The 26,208-nt window shown below is 41.8% G+C and overlaps 1 protein-coding gene across 1 annotated transcript in view; it reads right to left on the bottom strand.

Moving 5' to 3' along the window:
- ptprt (protein tyrosine phosphatase receptor type T) overlaps window positions 1-26,208 on the bottom strand; it is a 236,773-nt gene that overhangs the window by 82,757 nt on the left and 127,808 nt on the right. Inside the window, exons 12-16 of the mRNA XM_026347177.1 lie at window positions 14,074-14,275; window positions 11,873-11,975; window positions 9,090-9,366; window positions 3,691-3,727; window positions 1,113-1,169 (exon numbers count right to left, since the gene is read on the bottom strand). Coding sequence (XP_026202962.1) covers window positions 1,113-1,169; window positions 3,691-3,727; window positions 9,090-9,366; window positions 11,873-11,975; window positions 14,074-14,275 — 676 coding nt within the window. The remainder of the gene's footprint in view (window positions 1-1,112; window positions 1,170-3,690; window positions 3,728-9,089; window positions 9,367-11,872; window positions 11,976-14,073; window positions 14,276-26,208) is intronic.

The raw sequence follows: 26,208 nt of genomic DNA on the forward strand, positions 1-26,208 counted from the left end.
GGGGTCCCATCCTGCTCCTCAAGAGCCATTGTCCTGGTTGTTTTCCAACCATTGGACACCACTGCTATAAAGCATGGTCATGGACAGCTAACAACTTACAATAATATGAAAACAACCATGTTCAAAGATTGTGGCCACATACATTATGGATAGCCCATCATGGTATACAGTAGTATTTCCCACTTTCCCACAAACTAACTACAGTTTCAGTGGTTTGTCCTCATCACTGACCTTTAGGTATGTACAGTATTTGAAAAGTCATTACAAATGTGACTTATCATAAATGAAGGTATGATGGTGAACCATTGTTTGCAGGCAGCTTTACTGTGAGGAGTGATTCATGGGAAGTGATCTTGATGGTGTTTGGCAGACTGTAGTTTGGAGCTTCCCACAAACTAAACACCTTTGACCCTTAGAAATCCATCTAGCACAACAACACACCTAGTCCTGAATGTGTAACTGTCAAGATGCAGGAAATGGTCTGACATAGGTTTAAGAATACTGGACTGGAAAGAACTAGGCTAACGTATGCTAAGACGGGGTGTGTATGCCCCACTCCAACAGAAACCAACAAAGTAAGTGTTTTGATAATACATTTTTTGTCTACTACTAGTTGGATGTCCAGTGCAGAAATCTGAGAAATAAACCTCTGATGACTGAAACATGATTTCTATCCTAAGCTCGAGAATTTCAAGGTGCACTGTGTGTCAAGGCTACATGTATCTTTTTCCAAATGACTCCCTGCAGTCGGGTTGAAGAGTGATGTTCATGGCCTTTCAACAAGGCTACTGACTGTGCACAAAAGCAGCATGGTTTCACTGTAGTGTGTAGCATGCAACACAGAGAGAGATTAGATCCAAATACAGCCAGCGACAGTCGAAGCGGAGCAGACATGCAAACAAATGCAGTAAGATGATGATGAGAAGGAAAGACAAAAGAACAGAGAGCCAAAACTCATAAAGTCAAGAGAGAAAGGAACAAGTAAAAGCAGAGGAGGGTTTAGGGCAGGGGACAACCAAAATGAAACAGGGTTTGTGTTGTGTTTATGGTTGTACTGTGATGAAAAATAGAACATAGGGAAGAAAATATTCTGCCTCTACAGCAATAATCACCTTCGCTTGGGATGACTAGAATGTACGGCGTTGTTATTTGTCCCCTACCTATTACCACTAAGGCCAAGGGCCGCGTGTCCCCGCCGGAAAGCATGAGAAAGAGAGGAAAGAGAGGAAACAAACGACAACAAAAAAGGAAAAGAAAGAAGAAAAAAGTCTAAGAAAAGAGGACGAATAAGGTTCTTTATCCATTTTCATCATGATTTAGATCTCACTGGTTTTCTGCCTTGGAGGAGAGAAATTGCAGTGGTGAAAGAGCACTAGAACACTGAGATCAATAGGACAACTAGCACTCAAGATGTGGACTGGGATACGACTGGCCTTACTGCCAGGAAATAAAAGCATCTTGATTGGACCATTACCAAGAAAAAAGCCTAATAGATGTGTTGATGGTGAGGGTGTTTTTTTACCAGGTAGTGAGTCAGTGAATGCAGATGTGGTGCTTAGGTTTAACATCTGGGTCTGTCGAGTGTCTCAACCTGGCTTGACGGGTTAATAAAAAATAAAGGGAGGAGGAAATGCGAGAGAAAAGAAATGAAGTGATGGCTGAAAGAAAAAAAACAGTATAAACTTTGTGGCGTGGTAAAGGTGGTACAAAGACACAGTCTGGCCTCTGGGATGTGCTGCAAATGTCTAGTTCACCCAGAGACACCTACTGTATATCGAGACGACGTGGTGGATCCAGCTGGACCTCACTGTTACTGACGATTACCTTGAATGTTGTACGGTGACAGGGTGGTAGTCACTCCTGACTTAAGAACTTTTACTGTTTTAACATTTCTAATCTACATGTCTGAGAAGCAGAGTGCAGAAATAATGATGCAGACTGAATTCCACCTCAGTGGATTAAGCCAAAGAACCAGGTTTTCAGAACAATAATAAGGTTAAAAAAGCACTGATATATGTCAAAGGCTACTGATACAGCACGATACAATAGGCTGACATTAAAAAGTGTTCTTCCACTAGAGTCTTATTTGTGTAAGTCACCTGTATGATAGATTGTATTTTTTAACATTTGGTTGCATATACACTGTTGGGCCTGTTTGATCCAAATAATATTTTTATGCAGCATCAGTCAGAAGTTGCTAATAAACAGTGTGTGCACAGATTTCTGACACATGTTTAAAGACATCTAGAGTTGACATATGGTTAAACAGCATCTCAGTGGTTCAACAGAGTTATCTACTGCACTTGGTCAATTATAGACTAGTAGATACTTGGACTAGATCAAATTTACAAAGCTGTGTTTTCCTGGGAAGCAGAACGAGCCTGTTATTAGTGAACATGAACATTTATTTCATTTTCGTCATTCACCTCTTCAGTGAACTGCAGTCTAAAAACATGGTTCTTTGGCTCCGTCCATTACAGTAAGTTAAACCTGTATCTGATGCGATCTCCAAATTACAGCCTGTAGGTTTATTTTTCCAACCATAAATAAATACCAGCTGAACTCACTGATTAGATCACATTGAACTAGACACGTGGCATTTATCACTGAGATCAACCAATGTAGTGAGTGGAGAGCAGGTATTGCAACTAAATTAGTCATCGGCATTTGGAAAGTTTGCCATCTGCATTGCCTCAGAACACTGCCCACATATTAAAAACCTCCAAAAACATTTCAGTTAGTTTAAGTTTGTTTTGGAAACGCAGCTTTTTTTATGCTACATACTGAGGAAGTTTAGAAATGTTTTCAAATGACACACCGCCACAAAGTTAAAAGCATGTCTTTTCCCAAGCACACATACATGCAGACAGAGAGCTGTAGACCTCCACACACAGTACTATCCACTCAAAAAGAAAAACAGCCTGGAAATGGATAGAGCAAGAAAAAAAGGATGAAATAAAAGAGAAGAATGTTCACAGATGAGCAATAAATGCTTGATACACACGAGAAATGATAAAATGGCAAGAGAGCCTGAGAAATAAAAATGAAGGTGAGGAAAAATCAAATCAATGTTTGATGCAGATGAAAAAATAAAATTGAAGAAAAAAAAGATGAGGTGAGGAAAATCAATAGGAAGCTGAGTAGCTTTCAGAGCACATTGCCTGGCACACAAATGGGTGTATTTGGTGGAGATGAGCAGCAAGTAAAGACAAGAGACACTGGGAAAGCAAAACCGAACAGGATGAAATGGGTTTCAGGGCTAACGCTTTAGCCTCCATCCATTGGGTTTAATGAAGGCGGTCAATCGCTTGTAATGACCCTGATGCAACATGGCTGAAGTATGAGATGGAAAAAAGAGGAAGACTGTGACAGAGAAAAGGCAAATGTGGAGAAAGATCACGAGAGAGTAGAGGGAAAGACAATGTTATGCAACAAAGTCATGCAAGATAACATGATTAGGATGTGGGGTTTCCTGGGCTGAAGGTTGAGGGTTCGCCTCCTTGAGGGGTGTGTGTGTGTGTGTGTGTGTGTTCACCTCATCACAACACTGTAACACTATCCAAGGACTTGTGTAATCACACTTTCTTCAAAATAAACTTCACTAAGCAGTTTAAAGTGAAATGAGATCATAGAAATAATATCGTGTTGTCTTCAACTGCATGACGAGAATCACTGGAAGGGTGCTCATACCTTTGTTTGCCAGGCGGACACAGTTGATTTTGGTTTCCTGTGGATAGAACAGACAGACAGACACACTGTTTAGATAAGTTGTGTTGAGCTGCAGGTCAAATCTCTGAAACAGCATCACAAGTTAAAAGAAAAACTGATTTAGGTAAAAGTTTAAAAACAAATCAAACCATAACCTTTTCTTCACTTTAACCAAGTGCAACTGGTTCCTAAACCCAACCAGTAAAAAGTTCAATAGGTTACTTGCTATAAATTCATTATGTGAACAGAAATGTAATCTGGTTGCTATTAGTCTTTATAAAATGTCTTTGCAGTTTTTCCAGGGCGCTCGTTTCTGTTCTCTTCCACATCATCCTGTGTCACTCTTCTCATGAACTGAAGTGGGAATGTTTTCCTTCATTCCAGCTGTTTTCATTCCTTCACTGCTCCTGTGTTTCCCTCTTCTCTTTCCTCTACGATGTGCCTGTGGCAGCTCCTGCATATTATGAAACATGTAGGCCCATTTGCCTTTATCAAAGTCCGACCAGCGACACTGACAGCTATAGACTTTTTTCCAGGTTATTTGCTACTATGCCAAATATCTGTTGTTTTAAAGTTTGGGTACTTATGTCTACATCTCCATGTATGTGTTTTTGTGTGTGCCACCGTGTGTGCTGGGGGCTAACTTATGACTTTAAAGAGCAGGGAAGATGAATGCTAGAAGATAATGGATGGTCTGAGCCTCTCGGCTGCTGCTGGATCTCTCAACAAGACTAAACACATGCTTGTTTCTATTGGATCTGTCTGTCTGTTGGTTTGACTGTGTGAATGATTTCATATTAATTAATAAGTGTATTATATATGTCATGGTAATTATAAGCTCTGAGTGAAGCAAATCATATTAAACTTAACTTAAAGGGTAACTGATTTAGAAACACTTGGTTTCTATGGAAATGTGGAGGTATATGTAAAGTAAAAACACATTTGGAGTATAACACAAGGCCTCGGCAGAAATAGATTCAAATACCATCCTTATTTGATATACCTGTCATAACGGCTGTGTATCCTACAAATGGGCACCGTGAGAATTAGAACTGGTCCCTGAGCTCCAGTGACTTGTGTTTTCAGGAAAGTGGCCCTATCGTACTTATTTACAGTCCATTTAAGGGCCCAGCTGTTCTGGACTCGCAGACACCGTCAATAGAAGCGCTGCCTCGTCTTGGCTCATGCTAATGGGCCAAACCTCAGGAGGTTGTAGGAAGCAAAGTTAATAAATGTAAGGCCAATTTATTGCCCTGCCTTTATCCAGAGAGGCTGCGAGACGAGAGGAGGGGAGTTGTTTATGGTGGAGACACTGGAGACGCACTATGTGTGTTTCTGTGTGTGTAGTAGTTAACTTTGTCGGGCCTGACAAGAATACTAAGCATGTATGGGAGATGCAGCTGCTGTGTGGGTGAGGTCTCTTTCCACCTTCCCCGCTCTCTTCCTCTCCCTTTCTTTCTTTCCATCAAACTCTCGGTTAGGTCGGAGTTCTGACTGACGGGAGGATTGCAGGCCATGGGTGTCTTCAGTCTGATTTAAAGATACTGTGATTGGCTGTTTTGGTTCCCTGGCGACCCAGTGTAGCCAGGGTAACAACATTTTTTTGTTGTTCTTCAACTTCCTGTCTCTGTCTTTCACACCCTTTCATCTCATCTGTCTTCCCTCTCGAACGTTTCTAAAAAAAACTGACTCAACAGTTTTTTCTTATGTTCTTTGCTCTACACACACACACACACACACACACACACACACACACACACACACACACACACACACACACACACACACACACACACACACACACACACACACACACACACAAACAAAAACACACACAAACAGAAACACACAGAAACACACACACACACACACACACACACACACACACACAAACCAACACAGTCTAACACACACACACACACACACACACACACACACACACACACACACACACACACACACACAAACCAACACAGTCTAACACACACACACACACACAATAAAAGTGCATTTAGGGAATTTCAGCTGAGTGCATCTTGATTGACATTGGCTTTTGGTAAAATCTCCATCTCCTACATCATCCAAAATCTGCTTGGTGTGTGTGTGTGTGTGTGTGTGTGTGTGTGTGTGACGTTGATTGTCAGAGTACCTTGGCCAACCCCTGAGGCTTTTTACTTGTCAAGAAAGGTGTCTGGCTGCATTTTTCACAGAGCGGGAGGGCATGTTTTTTCCACGTGTGCCATTTCTCGCCCCATTTCTCCTCGCTGCCTCTTCCTTTGTCTTTCTCCTCCAACAATTCCACCTCTCCTTTCTAGTCACTTTTCTTATCGCCTCCTTTTGCTCCTGTGTGGCTATTCTCCTTCCTCCTTCTCTGTCTTCATCTGTCCTTCTCTTCATCTGTCCCCCAGTGAATTCTCTCTGGACCTATCAATGAAGTTGTTCCGTGCAAAATAGTCTGTTCTGGCATGACAGGACAAGACAACCTGTCTCTCTACTGTCTATTTCTTCCAATAAAGGTCTTTTTTTTTTGCCGTCCCTCTCTTCATCTCACTGTCCCACTGTTGCTTCTTTGTCTCCTGAGGACAAAATGATGGCTACAGCATGCAAAATAGTAGTAGCCCAGTGGATGTGTTGTAAAGTCAGAATCATGTGGACACTTGAATATGTGCAGGCCAGTCAAGGTATTTTACTCCGAACCATCTTATCTTATTTTCCATAAGATTTATGCATCTGGCTTTTTGCTAAAAATAGTCTCAAAGTTTGCAGCCACAAAGTTGGAAGCACACTATTCTCAGAGGTATTGGAGTATGGTAAGACCTTGAGGTGTCTCTTAACTGTTAAATAACCAATTTTAAAATTTAGTTTGAAAAACTTGATTTCAAATTATTTAAACCCTCACATATGATATCAGCTTGCTAAGAAACCCCCTCTCTTTTTACTGCCGCCAGTGTGGGTCTTTGTTTCTAGTATTACATCTGCTTTAATGTCTCTTTCACTCTTTTAGACTTTTATCCCCCCACTACACCGTTCCTCATCCCCAAGTCTCCAGTCACTCTTACTTCTCTTAGAGCCCCAAGCACTTTCTTCACGTCTGTGCGTGCGTTGCCTTTGTTGTGGGGGGATGTGTGTAAGTGACATCACACGACATCGACAGAGACATTTGGATTGCCGTGAGTGAGCAGTTTTAATGTGCACAGCATCAACTAATTGGCACAATAATGAGAGATGAGAGACTGGCATCAAAGTGATGTCACCCCACAGGGGGAGGAGAGAGAGGGCAAAGAAAAGAGAGAGATGGGTTAAAACAAAGGGAAAGGAAGAAGTGAATGAAAGGAAAAAGGAAAGGAGTTAAGTGGAAAAGGCAGGGAGAAAGAGAGGAAAGAGGACAAGAGACAAATATGAGGACACAGGTGAGAATGAATTGAAGCATAAAAGATGAGAAGGAGAGAAAGATGGAGAGAAGTTGGAAAGATAGGGTGACAAAAAAAAAAACTGTAGCTGGATTTTTTTTCCTAATCGAAGAGAAGAGACAGAGGCGACAGTAGTAAGCCATGAAGAGATGGAGAGTGGGAGGATTGAGAGAACAATTTCTTCTAAATGTTCTCAAGAGAGAAAGAGAGAAAGTGACAGGAAATGAAAGAGAAGGAGGAGGAGAGACTCGTCTTGATGGACAGGTGGAGCTCACAAGGGTAAGAAATAAAGAAATAAATAAAATAGCAGGATTATCCAAGACAGGCGGGGAATGAGACACAGACTTTCATCCATGGGATCAAACTACGACAAACCAGCCAAGTCTTCTAAAATGTAAATGAGGAGTTTCTTTCCAATATGAGACATCCGCTGCTAAAGAAAAAAGAAACTGACACCTACTCTCACCAAATGACTGACAGCAAAGAAATTATACAAATTACGGCGCTTTGTGGGGGACTGCAGATAACTTAAATCCTTGATTGACAAAATATCACTTTCACATATCCCCACTGCAACTGTATTTAATTGAGATCGTGCATTTAGGGAATAAATTATTCAAATACTGACATTCAATACTAGAAATTAGTCCATTCGCTGTCGACTGACAGGTGGTCACAGCTGAGTCACTAACCAGTTGAATTTCTTAGTAACCAACACAGAAAAAGACAAAACCTTTGGTGTCCTCTTGCTTGAAAGGAAATGTGTCCTTCAAGCAGACAGGTAAAGCTCAAGTCGTTGTCAACAAACATTCAGCCCTGCTGATAAGGCCGTGAGGCATGCACAGAAAGACTACTGGTAACAGCTGTTGTGTCTTTGACCTTGACCGCTGACTTCCCTCTGAAGTGAGCACAAAAAGGCCCCGTTACTGTAGAGGGATCTGAGAGAGCGACTTGAGCAGAGCAACAACAGCATCGACCTTCAGTGCAGACACATCTTTTAGTTCGGCTGATAATCCAGATCTCTTTTTAAGCAATATGATTGTGGCTCTTTAAGATCCCGGGACGTTCTGTGACCAAACGCTTGTAGACATAGACATAAATGTTTTAGAAGTGTCGTAGCATTTTTCATGCCTAACTTCCTCGTCAAATCATCTCGGTCATGGCGGCTGCACAGGCCCACTTGTTTTCCTATTTATGTTTTGCTGCCAGCACCCCCACAATGCCCCAATTGACGACCCAGATAAATCTCCCGCAGATTGGATTGTCTGAGATCCAATCAAATAGGGAATTCTGATGTGACCGGATTTAGGGTACGTGCATGCACAACACTGGCACGCACAGACTCAAAGGAACAAACACTTCTAAACGTAAACTCATCTGCACATTTCAGTGATGCAACAACCAGCCCCCCCACATGCACACCCACTTGCACACTTTCTCTCTGTGCGTGAGTGCATTGTGGGAAATCTGCCTTCTGGAGGAGGATATTACATCACGGCGTCAGCCAGCTCGGATGGCCCTACTCGCCAAACCGAGTTACCGTGGTTACAGCAGTGGAAAATTAAAAACAACCCTCCGAGGAGTTCAGAGTATTATGGAAATTCAAAAGCCAAGTTCAAGTTGTGAATGAGTTATGAGGAGGAGAGGGGAGGGGTGTTGTATTTGCAGACGGTATAATTGCCAGACAGAAAGGGAAGCAAACAGACATGAATTCTGCGAGTGAAGATTCCCAGAGGGACTCTGCTTCCCTTTTTATTTTTTTAATTTTCTGATGAGAAGTGACATAACATTCACTTTACTGGACTTGAGAGGATATTTGAAAGTCCTCATGTGCAGCTCTGAGGTGAGATGAAGACTCACCTGCTGTGACCTCACACATAGAACTTTAGCTGCTACTCGAACGTTTCTGATATCGAACCCTTATTTGTTTCTACATTTAACAACATCTCTTTCTAGAGTTTTGAAACTCACCCCGTTGGCTCTGCTCATAGCCTGGTAGTAGATGCTGTAGCTCTTGGCAGGTGACAGTGGAGGATTCCAGAAACCGCCGTAGCTCTTGTTGTCCCCCACTGTGAATGGCTGTACAACTGTCAGACTAGATGGGGGCAGTTCAGCAGCAATGTAGTAAGGTGAGTCCAAGATGGAGGCGTTTCGAAAGCTGACAGGGGCCGAGAAACACTCGGGGGTTTCGCTGGCAGCGCGCCGGGTCTTGGACTTGCGATCTTCCTTCACAACGAGCTGGTAGGAGCTGGAAACAGAGGTTATTTTAGTAACCATTCCCTATTGTCTACTTTGTTGCTGTAGGCCTTTATTTGAACTCTTTACATTAAACGTAGCCTAATTTAGCTAAAATACTGATTTATTTGAAAGGAAATTACACTTTGCTTCACTCTTCAATCACTGAGGGGCAGCCACCTTTAAAAAGCTTTAATTTTCAGAGTGCTTTATGGCCATTTTGTCATTAGCAGAAAAGTACTATGCTCTTTAAAGAATTCTAAAGGAAAGGCCTATTATCCCTTAAAAAGGAGTGTAAATGGGTCCAAGGGTCATGTTTTTACACCCGTATGGTGGATGAAGTTTTGAAGAAAACTTTAGTCAACTTTGTACGGGAGAAGAAGCTGGAAGGTCATTTATTGTCTTGACTCAGCAGAAGTATGGAAAACAGTGATATATGTGTGTGTGTGTGTGTGTGTGTGTGTGTTAATTTGGAAACGAGAGAATTAACATTTCGGGGTTTTGTCAGTTTGACGTGTCTGTCTTTGCCTTGTTTCTATCTATGAGTGTGTTTAGCAGGTTCCCATGTTTATTTGTGTACTTGTGCAAGTGTGTATTCCAACAGGTGTGCTTAAATACTTATAGGTCTATCATTGTACGTGTGTGTGTGTGTGTGTCTGTGTGTGTTTCCATTTCATTCTGAGAGGCTTCATGAATGGCTGAGGGCTTCTTTAGCAGTCAGGACAAACGCAGCGGCCCTCCGCAATTACCTCCATCCTCCACGCCAAGAACTCACTTCACAATTATACGCAATTAGGGAAATGTATGTTTCTGTGAAGGGGGCTGCGGCCAATTATCCCCAGTTCCCGTTTGGCAGCTTTCATAAAAGATAATTGCTGATGACCAAAGATGAGTTTCTCTCTCCCTCTCTTTCGCTCTCTGCCTTTATGGTGAAATATCCATTTCAACCTAATGGATTTCAGAGGCTGCACGAGGGATGAAGTAGGGGCTTAGTACAAGAGGCAAATAGGGAATTACGTTTGTGTGTGTGCATGTGTTTGTGGCTGTCCGCAGACACAGGTGTTCCTGTGAGTCTCCATATGCATGAGTTTGTGTTCTTGTACTTCCTTCTCTGTGTGGAAAATGTGGAGATGACAGTGAAGACGTTTTTGAAAATGGACAGCATTCTGGAAAGTGCAGACTTGACAAAATGCAAGTTGCTCATTCTGGGTTCAATGTGTGTGTGTGTGTATGTAAGCAAATGCACTATATGCGTACTGACATCCACTGTTGGCCTTTATAGCTGCCATCCTCAGTGTTTATTTGTACATGCACACACACAGACATCTGCCCAGGTACTGTTCGTGTACTTGTGTGTGCGTCTATGAAGCAGCTGCTTCTCTTTGCACAGACATTTCGGTAAACATTCCCCAAACTAAGCTGCAGAACTTGAGATGCTCTGATCTCCTTAAAGTAAATATCAAAAAGAAAATAATAATAATCAAATTCAAATTCTCAAAAAAACAAACAAACGCACGTTAACCGACAGTTGACTCTTCCTCCCTAATGCACGTGCATCTGTTGGCACTTCAAACACACATGCACGCCCGTAACACTAATACAGATTAGACATAATAAGCAAACTTGTTGCGGGGCTTATGTTAGGTTGGTAAACACATAAAGATGTTCGTTATTAGAGAGCAGCCTAATTCAACACAAGATAAATTTGCCATGTGTGGGTGATAAATGTTGAGATATGGTATGGGATTTACAGAAATTAACAGTAAACCACTAAACCACTCTCACATTTCACAAATCATTTCCCAAAGTCCAAACTGGAGTATTATACAGTATATTCTCCCTGCACTCTGTATTTCCCTAAAGGCGACCAAGAATAATGTTCTCCCCTACGCCAATTAAATGGATGAGATCACATTCATGAGATCATGTTCAAAGTGAACTTTTAATTAAAAAACACACTGCTAGAAAAAATGAGAATAAAATAGCTGTGAATCCACTTTGAAAGAAAAACCTGTGAGTGCAGTGGACTGGGCGCCATTCAATTTATGCATTAACGTGTTACAGTATATGAAATAAAATACAAAGTCCATGTCCCTAGAGCCAGTTTTCTATCCTTTTATGGCAAAGAGATTTAGTGCACGCATTTTATTCTATAGGGACCAGACACTGATTTCCAAATTGCCGTCAGCTATGTCCACTTGGACTTGCATCTCCATAATGCAGCTAAAACGCTACAAGACATACGTGACTAATAACGATACAAATCACTGACAAATTTATTTAAAAAAAATCTCATTCTCTGGGATCTTTGCATACAAATTGGACTTATATGTGTGAGTGACTTTAATGGCTTTAAAAGAGACCCTTGAGGAAGACAAGAGAAGCAAGTGGGTGGAGAGAGAGGAACGAAAGGGAGGGAGATGGAGGGGAGGGAAGAGGACCGATAAAAGGATCAGGGAATAAAAACTAGCAACATATGCACAAAAATTTTAAAAAGTATTAAATAAGTAAGAGAGTACCTGATAGGTGCTCCCCGGGACTGGGCGGGCTTCAGCAGGATGGTAATGGTGGTTTCTGTCTCATTCAGTGGAGCCTCCGACTCGTATTCTGGCATCATGGGAGCTGATTGAAGAAAAACACAATAAAGCAGCAGAAATTAAAACCAGGGTGTGTTTCACTGGATTATTCCAGGTTTGGCCTTATTTCAGCAGATTCCACCACAATCACCGTTTTTACTATATTTCCCATGAAAGTGTTAGAGGCACAATGACACAGAGGTTTTAATGCGTAAAACAGGCAAGAAAGCAAAGAAGGAGTTTACACTCCAGTCTTAAAATTCCTAACACACATTCAATTACATTCAAGTTTTTAATTTTACATGTGTCGTGCCCTCGTGTTGGAGGTGCAGCATCCGTGCCTATCTGAGTAAAACATCAACACTTTTCCCCTGATTGCTGTGGCATTTAGGTTATTACCACAAGTCCAGCCCCTCCTCCTGTGCCCATCCATCTCTATCTGTCTGCATCATTTAATTTAAATCTCTTCATCCTTTGGTCCCTGAATGAGATAATGAAGATTGGGGATGGCGTGACATTTGGAGGGCGACATCTCTGTTATGAGTGAAAGTGCCATGTGTGTGTGTGTGTGTGTGTGTGTGTGTGTTTTTTCTTATTCTCTCAGCAACATGTTCTTAAGATTGGAAAGGATGATGGAGGAATGGAGGCTCGCTGGAAAGGTCATGCTAAAAATCACCGTAGGTGTTGACAGACAGAACAGTCCTGATAACATGCTGATGACACATTACTGTAGTCCCCTGTAGTCAGCACTCAACATTACCAGGACTCAGAGGTTTTAGAGAAATGTGCCAGCTCTATTGATGTTTGAGTTGAAGCCGTTAAAAGATTAAAAGTAAACTTTCCAGGAAGTTAATTAAGATATTTGCATCATTTCTGTCTGAAATGCGTTGGTATAATTAAAAAAAGTGATCTTTCACCACCTTTCCCGTAAACCTGATGATGTATGAGACGTTCATCATCATGTTTAATATAATAAAGAGTTAACACGGGTTTGAAACTGTCAAGATTCAGTTAAACTCAATGTCACAAAGAGAAAGTGGTTCTAAAAAGAATAATAAGATGTTTAATACACCAACTGTGAAGGAAATCATTCTACATTCTGAATTAAATCTTGGACCATGAGGAGGAAGGAGTGACTTATTATACAAGAAGCTGAAATGAGGAGATAAATGTGGCTCTAGTGTGAAAGTTTGTCACCTCCAGCTGTTCAGCACATGTTTCACTGGCTTCCACTGACCTCCGCTGCTTTAAAACATACTCACATGTACCACTGTTCAAAATCCACAGTCCCTGCGCCACTATAGCCAGTTGCCAAGAGGATATTCATATATATATATATATGATTCAGACTAAGAACAGTTTAGGTTCTGAGTTACAGTGATTTTCTCCACGGCTAAAGGCCACAACCTTGATGAGGAGGAAATAGAAATAGCAACATCCTTCAACCAAAAGGCATCAGATGTGTCACCTGGGAAGGGAATAATAGACAACGGTAAAAGAGGGAGAGAGGAAGAGGGAGAGGCAGAATGTGAAACAAAGGCTAGAAAGACTGAGACACTGAAATAGAAAAGGAAAAGGGATAACTGTGGGAGGTGGGTAAAGGATGAGCCAGAGAGATAAAGGGCAATAAGAGACAAAGCAGGAAAACTCTTTCTTTTTTGAATCTGTCATTTAGTTATTTAAACAACAAAGGACCCCCTTCACAAAGAGGTTGGAATGAGAATAGAAAAGTGCTCTTGTTCCAGAAGAAAGAAACACATTCACATGTGAGGGCACTTCTTGATACAACACTTGATTGTTTTTCTTTTTCCTGGTGCCACTGACATTTTCTGCGGACTGAGGCAGGTGACATAAGCCGAGGGACACAAACAGAGAGAAAGAGGCAGATAGATATGAAAACACACTGTCACTCACACAGACAAACAAAGACACACACACAGAGAGTAAGTGACACGTCAGCCCACCTGCTGGTCAACAAACATGGGTTCAATAGCTTGTGCATTATCTGTGGTTACTGCAGTTAGTGTGTCACATTGTCCTTATAGAGAGAATAGTTCAAACAAATGTTACCAGAAATGAAAAAAACACCAAATACAGCTATAGAAAACTTTTAGTTTTTGGTAAAACAGTGGAACTATTTTCACCTGCTATCTTTGTGGTAATGCGGGTGGTGACGGGTGGGCCGAAGCCCTTGTTCGTGGAGGCTTTGAGGGTGAAGAAGTAGGTGGTCCCCGGGTAGAGACCAACAAACAGGTGATGGGTCTCATTCCTCAGTTTGAACACCCGTCCCCTCTGGGTCGTGAGATCAGCGCTGGGGTCCAGCGAGCTCAGGGCCTTGTAGGTGATCTGAAGACGGATGAGAGACATATGGTTTTATTAATTTCATATTTTGTGTTTGTTACAACATGTTCGGTAAATTTATTTTTAAACATCATTTATATATTTTCATTCTCTAAAGTCGTGACTGGAAGAAGCTGCTCTGCAGAAACAGGGAAACAAATTGTTTATTTGTAGTCAAATAACTAAATGTCTAATTGTAAACCTGCTAAATAATTAAACACGATGAGAGAATAAAGACAAAAACAAACAAACCAAATCATCTGCGTGGTAATAAAGGATCTTGTTAGAGTGCGATGACTGTCACTATAGACGATCTCTGTGTACATACGTTATTGACGTTGTTCTGTACGTTGAATAAAAGAGACGCCCCTCCTTGACCTCTTGATGATGAGAAGCTGAGCGAGTGGAGCGACGCGAATTGAGACAAGAGCATGTGTCCATGTGTCTTATTAGCTAGAGGCTAATATATGTGTCAGGGATGTCTACTTCGGCTGAAGCAACGGGAGAGAGTTCCCGGGCGGCAAGAGAGACAACCGCTGCTAGAGAGCCAACAGGTTATGGGCCCAGACATGCCCCAAGTACACACGTTTATGGACGCGGGCCGCCGCCACGGTTCGACGGTGATGAAGCCAGATACCATATCTGGGAAGTACGGTTCCTAGCCTACTTAAAGACGATAGGTCTCAAAGATACCATCCTGGGAAGAGATTCAGGGGAAGATGACGCTACAGAGATTGGTAGGAGAAATTAACTTGCTTATGCAGAACTGTGCGGTTGTTTGGATGATAAGACGCTAATGCTAATTTTGTACGAAGCTCCTGACGACGGGAAGAAAAGTTTGGAGATATTGAGACGTCATTTTGAGTCAGAAGAAAAAACACGAATTGTTAGTTTATACACAGAGCTAACCAACGTGTTAATGGCCGACGGTGAAGAGTTAGCGGACTATTTAACCCGAGTTGAGAAAATAGTGGCAGCGTTAAACAGAGCAAAGGAGACCCTCAGTGATGCACTTCTGACGGCGATGGTCTTAAAAGGCCTGACAGAAGATTACAACCCATTTTCAATTCTTGTGACTCAAACAAAAGAGACATTGACTTTCACAGAGTTTAAAACGAGGTTGAGAAGTTTTGAATGCACACTGAGATAACGCAACAGAACCCGGAGTGATGAAGTCATGATGACAAAATCTAAAGGCCACAGACCAAAGTATAAAGCCAAAGAAGAAAACTACTTCAACGGAGAATGCTTTATTTGTGAAAAAGTGGGACAGAGAGCACGAGACTGCAGGGACAAGGACAAGAAAATGAACCGTAAACACACGAAGGAGAAAGATTCTACACGAGGCGGGAACAAGGTGGCAGCCATTTTGGAGGATCCACGGAGCTACACACCTGTGACCAAGAATGAGGAGCAGGACTCATTCGTTCTAAAGGTGAATGAACCTAAATCACAGTCTACACGACTGAAAGGTCTTCTTGTGGACAGCGGTGCCTCTGTTCACATTGTGACGGATGAGAAAGCGTTCATAGCATTTGATGAGACGTTCCATCCAAAGAATCACGTGATGGAGTTGGCAGATGGGACACGGAAAACCGGGAGCGTTCTGAAGAAAGGTGATGCCCAAATCCAGATGATCAATGACAAGGGAAAGGTGGTGAACGTGACACTTTCAAGCGCCCTGTTGATTCCTGAATATCCACATAACATCTTGTCAGTAGAGGCTGCAGCTTCTAAGGGAGCAAAATTCCATTTTGAGAAGAGCAACAGCAAGATGATTTTTCCTGATGGCACAACATGCAGTATGAAGGTAAAAGGGAAACTGTATTACCTGGACATTGTAGAGAAACAAGACGAGAACTATAATGATGAATGTAATACATGTTTTGATCTAAAAACCTGGCATGAAATAATGGGTCACTGCAATTATGGTGATATACTTAAACTTGAACCTGTTGTAAATGGCATGAAAATTAGAGAGAAGGATAACAAACCAGGAGAGTGTGAGATTTGCCTACAAGGCAAATTTACTCAAACAAGAAACAGAGAAGCAGATGTGAGAGCTAAAACTCCATTGGAACTTGTACACACAGACCTGGGAGGCCCTATAACGCCAGAGTCTTTTGAGGGGTACAAATATGCCATTACTTTCACCTGATGATTTTTCAGGTGCCATCTATGTGTATTTTCTGAGGAACAAAAACAAAGCAGTGCAAGCTACAAAGCAATTTCTAGCAGATATAGCACCTTATGGTAAAGTGAAACGTCTCAGATCAGACAATGGAACAGAATTTACTTCTGAGGAATATCAAACATTGCTAAGAGACAATGCAATAAAACATGAGAGGTCAGGCTCCATACTGCCCCCATCAAAATGGGACAGCGGAGAGGAACTGGCGCACACTGTTTGAAATGGTGAGGTGTATGCTGATTGAGTCAGGTTTACCCAAAGAGTTATGGCCTTATGCGGCCAGGATGGCTGCAGTGATAAGAAACAGGTGTTACTGTAAAAGAACAGGGGAGACATCATACTACCTATTTACGGGGAAGAGGCCAGATCTGTCCAGAATGAGAAAGTTTGGTTCAGAGTGCATTGTGTATGAACAAAACAAGAAAAAGTTAGACCCAAGAGGCAAAAAGGGAATTTTTGTTGGTTTTGACAGACATTCTCCAGCTAACTTGGTGTTCTTTCCAGAAACCAACAGAATTGAAAAACACAGACTGATACATTTTATCACAAAAGAAAAGATGGAGAGTCAAACACAGACTGAAACAGACCTGGGAGACTACCTCACAGGGTGGGTTACAGGACCAATCAATGAAAGTCAGTCAGAAACAGAACAGATGAGGTCTGATGAACTAGAGACAGACATGGGTACCGATAATCAAACTACACGTACGTCAAGCAGAGAAAGAAAGAAACCCAAATACTTGGAAGATTATGAGTGCACAGTACAGAATAGTGAACTAACTATTGATTACTGTTACAGAACTACAGTTGGACTACCACAGACCTATGAAGAAGCTATAAGGTCAGACAGAGCAGACAGGTGGAGAAAAGCTATGACAGATGAGATGATTTCATTCAAGCAAAATGACACTTTCTCTCTTGTACCTCTACCAGAGGGTAGACAGACAGTGGGGGGAAGGTGGGTTTATGCTATAAAAGAGGATGAAAAAGGTAATGAAACATACAAAGCCAGGTATGTAGCAAAGGGGTACACACAGGTCGAAGGACTAGACTACTCCGAGACTTTTTCTCCAACTGCAAGTTTGACATCACTAAGAATGCTAATGCAGTTAGCGACACAGCATGATTTTAAGTTACACCAGTTAGACGTTAAAGCCGCATATCTACATGCACCCATTGACTACGAAATGTACATGGAACAGCCACAAGGTTTCCATGTGAAGTCAGAGAAAGGAGAGGAACTGGTATGTAAACTAAACAAATCAATTTATGGTCTTAAACAGTCCGGAAGAAACTGGAACATGATGCTTCATGAGTTTTTGACAGAGAATGAGTTTGTACAGAGTCAAACAGATAACTGTATCTACACTAAACTGTCAGACAAAGAGAAGGTAATTTTGTTGGTATGGGTGGATGATATAATTGTAGCAACAAGCAACGAAAAGTGTCTGAGAGAAGTCAAAGATAAACTGAAAAATAAGTTTAAAATGAAAGATTTAGGAAAACTCTCTCATTTTATTGGTATTGACTTTACCCAAACGGAAGATACTGTCAAAATGAACCAATCCAGGTACATTGACAAGATTCTTGAAAGGTTTGGCATGTATGACTGTAAAACCAGAGCTACACCCAGTGAAGCAAAATGTGATCTCACTCCAGAAGGAGATTCAACAGACCAGAGGAAATACAGAGAAATGTTGGGTAGTCTCATTTACATTATGAGCTGTACCAGACCAGACATTAGTTGGATTGTGAGTAAATTATCACAATATCTGACAGATCCCAGAGAAAAACACATGACAGCTGTGAAACATGTGTACAGATATTTGAAAGGAACTAAAGATATTGAGTTGTGTTATAAAAGAGGTGTCGACAAACTGGAACTGACTGGTTATTCTGATGCAGATTGGGCTAACGACCCAGATGACAGGAAAAGCATTACAGGTTATTGTTTCAGCTTAACTAAAGGTGGTGCTGTCATTTCATGGAAAACCAAGAAACAACAAACTGTAGCATTGTCAACGTGTGAGGCAGAGTACATGGCCTTGGCAGCCACAATCCAGGAGGCTCTTTACCTCACACAGCTATTGAAGGACATGGACTGTAACTTTCAAGACACACCAGTCAAAATCTTCGAAGACAATCAAGGGACTATACGTCTGGCAAAGAATCCTGTGAATCGCCAGAGAAGCAAACATGTGGACATAAAATATCATTTCACAAGGTCCACTGTGTTAGAAGGAAAAGTTGTTCTGATTTACTGTCCTACTGAAAACATGGTGGCAGATGTGTTCACAAAATCTGTAACAAGAGTCAAGATTGAGAGGTTCTATGCATACATGTTTGGTATGTAATATTATGATTTATGTGAGTGACATCATCGAGTGGGGGTGTTAGAGTGCGATGACTGTCACTATAGACGATCTCTGTGTACATACGTTATTGACGTTGTTCTGTACGTTGAATAAAAGAGACGCCCCTCCTTGACCTCTTGATGATGAGAAGCTGAGCGAGTGGAGCGACGCGAATTGAGACAAGAGCATGTGTCCGTGTGTCTTATTAGCTAGAGGCTAATATATGTGTCAGGGATGTCTACTTCGGCTGAAGCGACGGGAGAGAGTTCCCGGGCGGCAAGAGAGACAACCGCTGCTAGAGAGCCAACAGATCTGTTATATGTCCAATAAATTGGTTTTGGAATAGAAGTGAAGCCGGCTCTTCACGGCAGGCTGCGTTTCTCCCCATGATCTCCACTTTGAGTCTGGAACAAACTGAGCAAATTGACCCATGGCCACTATACTGGCAGAAGTGCTTCAATAGTTCTTCTGTTAAAAGAACTGTCAATGTTTGTTGTAATGTTGCTACTGGCAAGTTTCCACACTGCAAAACTGTCAATGAGTGCAGACATGGACACAGACAAACACACACAGACGTGGTAGAACACTGGAGGACAGCTGTCAATGTGAATGACACTCAGTACAAAGAAATATTGACTGGTGGGGAGAAAAACATTAATAGCAATTCAACCCCAAACACATTTCAGCACTTCACTGTGTTTGCCTGTGTCTGTGTTGCAATGTCAAAGTGCATTTCAGTCTTTCTTTGCAACTCAAAGTGAGAAGCAGACAATACAACATCCACAAACGTGGAGAGAGCAGACAGGAGAGGTAGAGGAGAATAAAGAAATGGATGCTTAGAAATACAGAGCGGGAGACAGACACTGTACAGTCAGTGTGGTGGAGAAGTTTTAGAGAGACGAAGCTGCATGTGATGCTCATTTTTAGTATTATCTACTGTGGTCTGTCCATGAAGGGCAACACAAGCTGACTGAGACTGAGAACGAGACTGAACATGAGCCAGTCACATGAAAGGTGCCACAACCTCAGGCCGTTTCCTCTTACTGCAATAATGTTGCTATGTAATGAGTTACACAGAGAGAGAAAGGGTTTAAGTGAGGCAGAGAGAGAAGGAGAAAACAACAAGGCAACAAATACTGAGAGAAATGGAGCAGCAACAAACGCATGCTGCTCAGGTTCAGATCCACATGAGCACAAAGAGAGTTTAATTGAACTCACAAACTGATTATTTTTCTGATTATCTTCAGACATATTTCCATTAGGTGTTATTGTTAGGAAAGCTGCATGCCAAAAAATAAAAAATAAAAACTATGAATGGAGGCCAGAGCTTTTTCTTTTATCATTGTGAATCACTCATTGGGCAATTCCATGTCATGACATGTTGCTTTGTTTACAAAATCAATGCTGTTGGGACAGAAAGCGAATGTAACCAACAACATTCAATAGTGAGGAGCTTCAGGAAACTGATGTAGAGTGAGAAAGAAAGTGCTAAAATAGTGAACTGGTAAAAAGTGGAAGAAAGAGAGAGAGAGAGAGATAGAGAGAGACAGAGAGAGAGGGAGAGATAGAGAGAGACAGAGAGAGAGGGAGAGATAGAGAGAGAGAGAGATAGAGAGATAGAGAGAGATAGAGAGAGACAGAGAGAGAGAGAGAGATAGAGAGAGAGAGAGATAGAGAGAGAGAGAGATAGAGAGAGAGAGAGAGATAGATAGAGAGAGCTGCATCGACGCTGAGAGAGAGAGGAAAAGAGAAAAACAGTGATAACAAGTGATGCAGATGGATGTTTGTGTAAAATGGGTAGCTGGGAGGCTGGAGGTGACGTGCGGGTGTGTGAGTTTGTGGAGAGAGGCAGTGGGAGTAGGATCTCAGCACTTCACACTAGAGGATGTCGGGTAGCCCTCGTCGCTCCATTAACAGACTCAAATCAAAAGCACTGACAGCTGGGTGCCGCACTTCGACTAGGCCTGGAGGCTGAGTGGCGATGTGTGACCGTGTGTGAGTGTGTACACGTGTCTTCATGTAGCTGTGTGGGCAAACTGTAGTCTGATACCATCGTGGTGCCCCATGGTAATTAGAATTAGGTCTAGGTTAGGGTAAGGGTTGGTTTTAGGCCACATTCAGACTTGTGTTTAGGCCAGTCTTCAAATTCATTTGACTGGTGAGAGGACCGGCATCGAAATGTGTGTGGAAATCAAACGGCAGAGGCCGGTCACTTGAATGCAAACATGCATTTATCAGAAATGAAACATATCTGTTGTTGTGCTGTGTTACCTGTTGTCCCCCTCTAGACTGTCAAGAAGACTCTGATTGGAGTTCTGTAACATTAAAAACCCACTGTATCTGTGCTGCAGACGGAACAGTGATGCTACAACTGAGGTTACGAGATCAGACCTGGTGTGGACTAGATGGACCAGGCTTCAGGTGTTGCCTGTCTACATGTTTGAAGGACAGAGTTCTCATCTGGCCAAACATTAACTCACCACTTGTTCATATTTCTTCTTTATTGTCTTTTCCAGTGCACTGAGACAATATAATAATGAGAACATTTCTCCACCTCACAGCACCTAAGTCTCCTGGTACATCACAAACACCTGAATGCCTCTGACACTAGGGAACATACAGTAGGATGCAACCTTTAGCCAATAGAAGACGGCCGACTAAAATGCAGCAGAAAGCCCTCGACAGAGCAGTAGCCTGGCCTTCAACAGGCAGCTGACGTCTCCCAGGCCTGCGGGGTTCGCTCGGCTGCCTGAATAAAACATGTTAAATCAATAGCTATTTATGCAGTCTGGGACTTAGGGGCTGGAACAATAAAATATCATCTATTTCATCTACGCTGCAGTTTTGCTTTGCACAACGATGGCTGTTATTTTATAAGTCATGAATGGCTCTCTATATTTTTATGGACTTTTTATGCACCATGTCTCTATCTCTCTCACCTTACCTTCTAACTCTATCTCTTCAATGTTGAGCAGTAAGTGTTTCCTATGCAGCCTTCTCCCCCCCTCTGCTTTTTACACTATTTAACTAAGTTGCTCTCCACCTCTTTCTGCATCTCTGCACTTGATATACTCACTCTTGCTCCTTCCCTCACTTTTTAAAAGAAAGACTTTGGGTCGTAAACCTCAGGTGTACTCTCTCTTTTCCAACCCATCTTGCTCTATTTCACCTTTCCTTTCTCTCCCTCTATAGTTGACGCATTTGGAATCGGTAGAGCCATAAAGCTCAGGTTGTTTTATTGGCCAATGAAAAGGCAGGCGCACAGCGGGGCAGTGCATCTTGGGTAATAGAGTGTGCGTCTGTAGGGGATAACTCAAGGAAGGGAAGGTGTATGTGTGAGTAAGTGAGTGTGATTGAATTAGGAGTAGTGTGGAGGAAGTGAGAGAGATAAATAGAGGATAGAGAGAGAGAAACGTGAAAGAGGAAAAAATAACAGAATACGTTTAAAGTAAGAGTCGGATTAGAGATGCAACAAGAAGAGAAGATGACTGATAACAGAGTTCCACATATTTTATCAGAGGATTAGTTTTAGTCTGGACTTAAATAATAAGCAATAAATAATTAAGATGGTTTAAAGATCAATTAGAAGTTTTAGGTAACAGAGAATCTCTGGCTGCTGTTTGTCTTTGTGCAGCATCATTTTATAGTTACTGAAATCATTAAATCTCTGAAGAGCACATGGACTAGAATCTATTAACACTTTATTATGTGCACATCTGCAGACATGATGGACAAAACCTTTTAGCATCTTCTACTTTGCCTTCATAAAGGGTGTCTTATTTGAAGGTGATGTCTGAATCACTGTACCTTTGCAGGTGTTTACTTGTTTTGCCCATGTTTGCGTTTGTCCATGCAGAGATCGGTGCTTGTGTATATCGGAAGCTGTAGATTTTACCCAGCAGCCCTCTTCATCAAACACACCACAGCTGCGGTGTGTGTGCGCGCCCCACTGGGCTGCTGCAAGTTTTATGGAAATAAACAATGTTTACGAGTCACCGTGGTGGGACGGGCACTGTAGAAATGCTATTTCAATTCAGTTTTGTCAGTTTACATTTTTTATTCTCTGTTCTCCTGTTTGTTTTATTAGAAAATATGTGGTGACTTCATTCCTCACCATCTCAGCCGTGCTCTTCTCTGTTGCGTTGCATTAAGTAGGATCTATGTGAGGTGTTCTTTCCATTTTTATTTCATTTTAAAAGATTCACTTGAGTTGAATTTCAAATAGCCTCGTGCCTCTCTATGTTTTAAGCATTCCAGTCAGTAAAGTTGGCCACTGTTATTTTCTGTCATCACTTTCTCCAGTGCAGTCTGTAATGATGTGGCCTAAACCGCCAAGGCCAGACTTCATTCCACTTTCTATATTACTATTTATTCATACAGACCAATAGAACGGCTGGAACTGCAATAAATTATAGTTTTCATCTACGCTGCATTTTTGCACTGATGATATCAGTGACACTTTTAAAATGCGCCTTTCTTTAATCTTTTCTGTCTCATTTTCTTTCGCATGCAACCTTTTGTTTCCTTCACTCTGTGAGAATTCACCGTTTGAAGTGGAAATACAATTTGCCTCATTGATCCTATGCATTTTTAAATATTAATAAACCATTGTTGCTTTTTAGACATTTTGTTGAGCTATCTTCACAAGATAAAAGTATTTCTATTCAAATGTGTTTTGTCTTAAAACCAACTCCAGGATGATCCCAATTATTGTAAGAACCACCAGTCGTAAAGCTTCCTCTTATGTAATGGCACTTTACACGGGACTTGAAGAAACATTAAATGCAGTAAATCACTTCTGCAGTTTATGAAAGACATAAAACTGCATATTTAGGTGCTTCGTTCCCTGAGCTGATGTTCTAAAATTAAGTGAGAGTGTCTGATGTCCTGCCAGCCGGGCTGGAGGATTCCAGGCTGTGATCCAGCTCATAAGACTTGCACTGCACTCAGCAACAGAACTGTTCTTTCATTGTCTATCTCAAAATATGGTAAATGGAAAGCATACAGTTTAAAATAAGCTGCGACTTTTTCTTTCTACCTTTTCCAAACCTGTAAAGATGATATCACAACCATCATTAGTATGATAAGTTGAAAAAGACAGTAAATACTAAAATATGTGTTATTCTCCGAGACTAGAGAACTAAAATCTCAGCTTTTAATTATAGATAAAACTCATTTGTATCCTTTATACTGTTCATACTGAGGATTGTGCCTGACTTGGCTTGGTTTAGCAGGTGGTTAGGATTAGAGAAAGGTTGTGGTCTGACTTAATAAAGAAAAGGTTACCAGTCACAGACCCAGCATGCGTATGTACCTTTAAACGAAAGCAGGATTTCTAAGTTAAGCAAAGTACTTTTGCAGCAGCTGGATAGTGTAAGTGTAAGATAGCTGCCCCCCATGTGGGAGGCGGGGTTCGAATCCCGGCTGTGGCCCACCTCCAGTAGGGGTTCTTAGGCGTGAGACTGCGTGTCCATCTGGATTCCCACCCAGTGATTATGTTTCCTATAAAATGCATTTGCAGTTGCAGTTCAGCTGCATGAGAATGTGACTATGAGAAATGGTTGACTATCCTGCCTCTGGATGAAAAGGAGGCTGAGACAACTTTGCCATCTTTCAAAACCCACTTGCTTTCTCTCTCTCTCTCTCTCAAACTGTACTTTGACACGTCCTCCCCTGCTCCGTAGACACTGCCTTCATTATAAAGCGGCTTTATACAACCTATCCTGCCCTCACATGCATAAAATACCAGATATACAAAATCCTGTTTTCTGAAGCTCCAACATCAAAATAAATAAATAATAGTGTATTCCCCAGAATGTTGACACCTGCAGTCCTGCCCTCCAACTGTCTCTCCACTAACTGTGCCCAATATGCACAACACATAATCCTTTCTATCTCTTTGCACTTTGACATCTGAAATCCAGCAGTGAAATAAGAGCTTCCGAATGTGAATTCATGACAGGGAGATTTCTACTTTCTTATGCTTGCAATATAAAACCTGAATGAAACTTCTTTCTCTACATTTCCTCCCTTCACCATGTACCCTGACACCTAATTACTCACCCTGTAACTTAGTAGGCACCTATTGTTTTAAGTTCCACTATTTCTGTTTTTAGAAGTTTCCATTTGGGACAGGCTGTTCTCCTGCCTCCCCACTTTAAAATGCTGACATTCCAGGGTAACCACAAAAAGAAAGGCAAAAACATGCACGCAGACAAAAATGCCATTACCAAAAGCTAGGGAAGGTAACCGCAGACATGGAAATGGAAACAAACAATAGTGTGATAATATTCTTATTTCTTTCTGCTGTCTCAATTGTTCTCATCAAATCTCGATAAGCAAACAGAAGTGGCAGAGAAAGGTAGAAGCACAGAGTGAGATGAGGACAAATATATCCTGCAAAAATTTCCAGGCTGCTGCATTGTTCTCACTCAGATAAATATACACACGAGATAGATGGAAAAAGAGAACGAGAGATAAGCAGCAGACCGACAATACTGAGGCTTCATAAATAGCAGAGCTGTTAATCTCTAACAAAGGCCTCGGCCGCTTTATCAGGCTGTTCAATCGTTAGCTGAGCAGCAGAAGGGAGGAGCGACGAGTTCTAGGAATCTGAAATTCAACAAACGGCTCAAGAAGACTCTTGTATTCTGTCATTTGTCTGCTACAGCAGCTCATTGCAGCCAAAGTTCACATCAAAATCGATGCCACCCCCCTCACAAAACGTATCAAAGAGCGGAAACTAGGTTCATCCTGGAAGAAGTGATCAGAGATGGAGCATTAAAAATCACTTCCAGAAATTCAGCCGGTGGTGACAGTTTGACAGGAAACGGCCTGAATCGGCATCTGAGTGACGCTCGTTTGACAGCAACGCAGCAACTTCCTGCCAACCGAGTCAAGACGAGTGACAGAACGAGCGCTCTCCCTCCAGATGCTAATGTAGGCCACACATGCTTTCTTCTGCACTCACTCCTACATTAAAAATCATTTGCTGACAAGCTTTTCACTGACAAGTTATTCTCCGCAGACTGGCAGTGATTTACATCTGTGTTGTGAAATGTGTTTGTGTTGTGGCTATGTGGATCTCTGTGTACCAGCAAAGTTATAATAGTGAAAAACAATATATAACGGGATATATCGTACAGTGAGAGTAACAAAATCGTTCTTAGGTGCTCGCAGATAGAAGATTCTACTATAACAACAGCTACAGTATAAAAACACCGGCTTCCATGTGAGGTGGTCGTGATTTGCTGCGACTATAGTGTTGGTTATGTTGGTAATAAGTGAGAAATGAGAATGAAGATCTGACAGGTGAAGGAGCCGAGGGCTTCTGAAAAGCTCACTTCGAGCTTTTGGCCTGCGGGATTCTCACGGGACACGTGATTGACGAGCGG

The sequence above is a fragment of the Anabas testudineus genome, chromosome 5, assembly GCF_900324465.2.
Source record: "Anabas testudineus chromosome 5, fAnaTes1.2, whole genome shotgun sequence".
Lineage (NCBI taxonomy): Eukaryota > Metazoa > Chordata > Actinopteri > Anabantiformes > Anabantidae > Anabas > Anabas testudineus.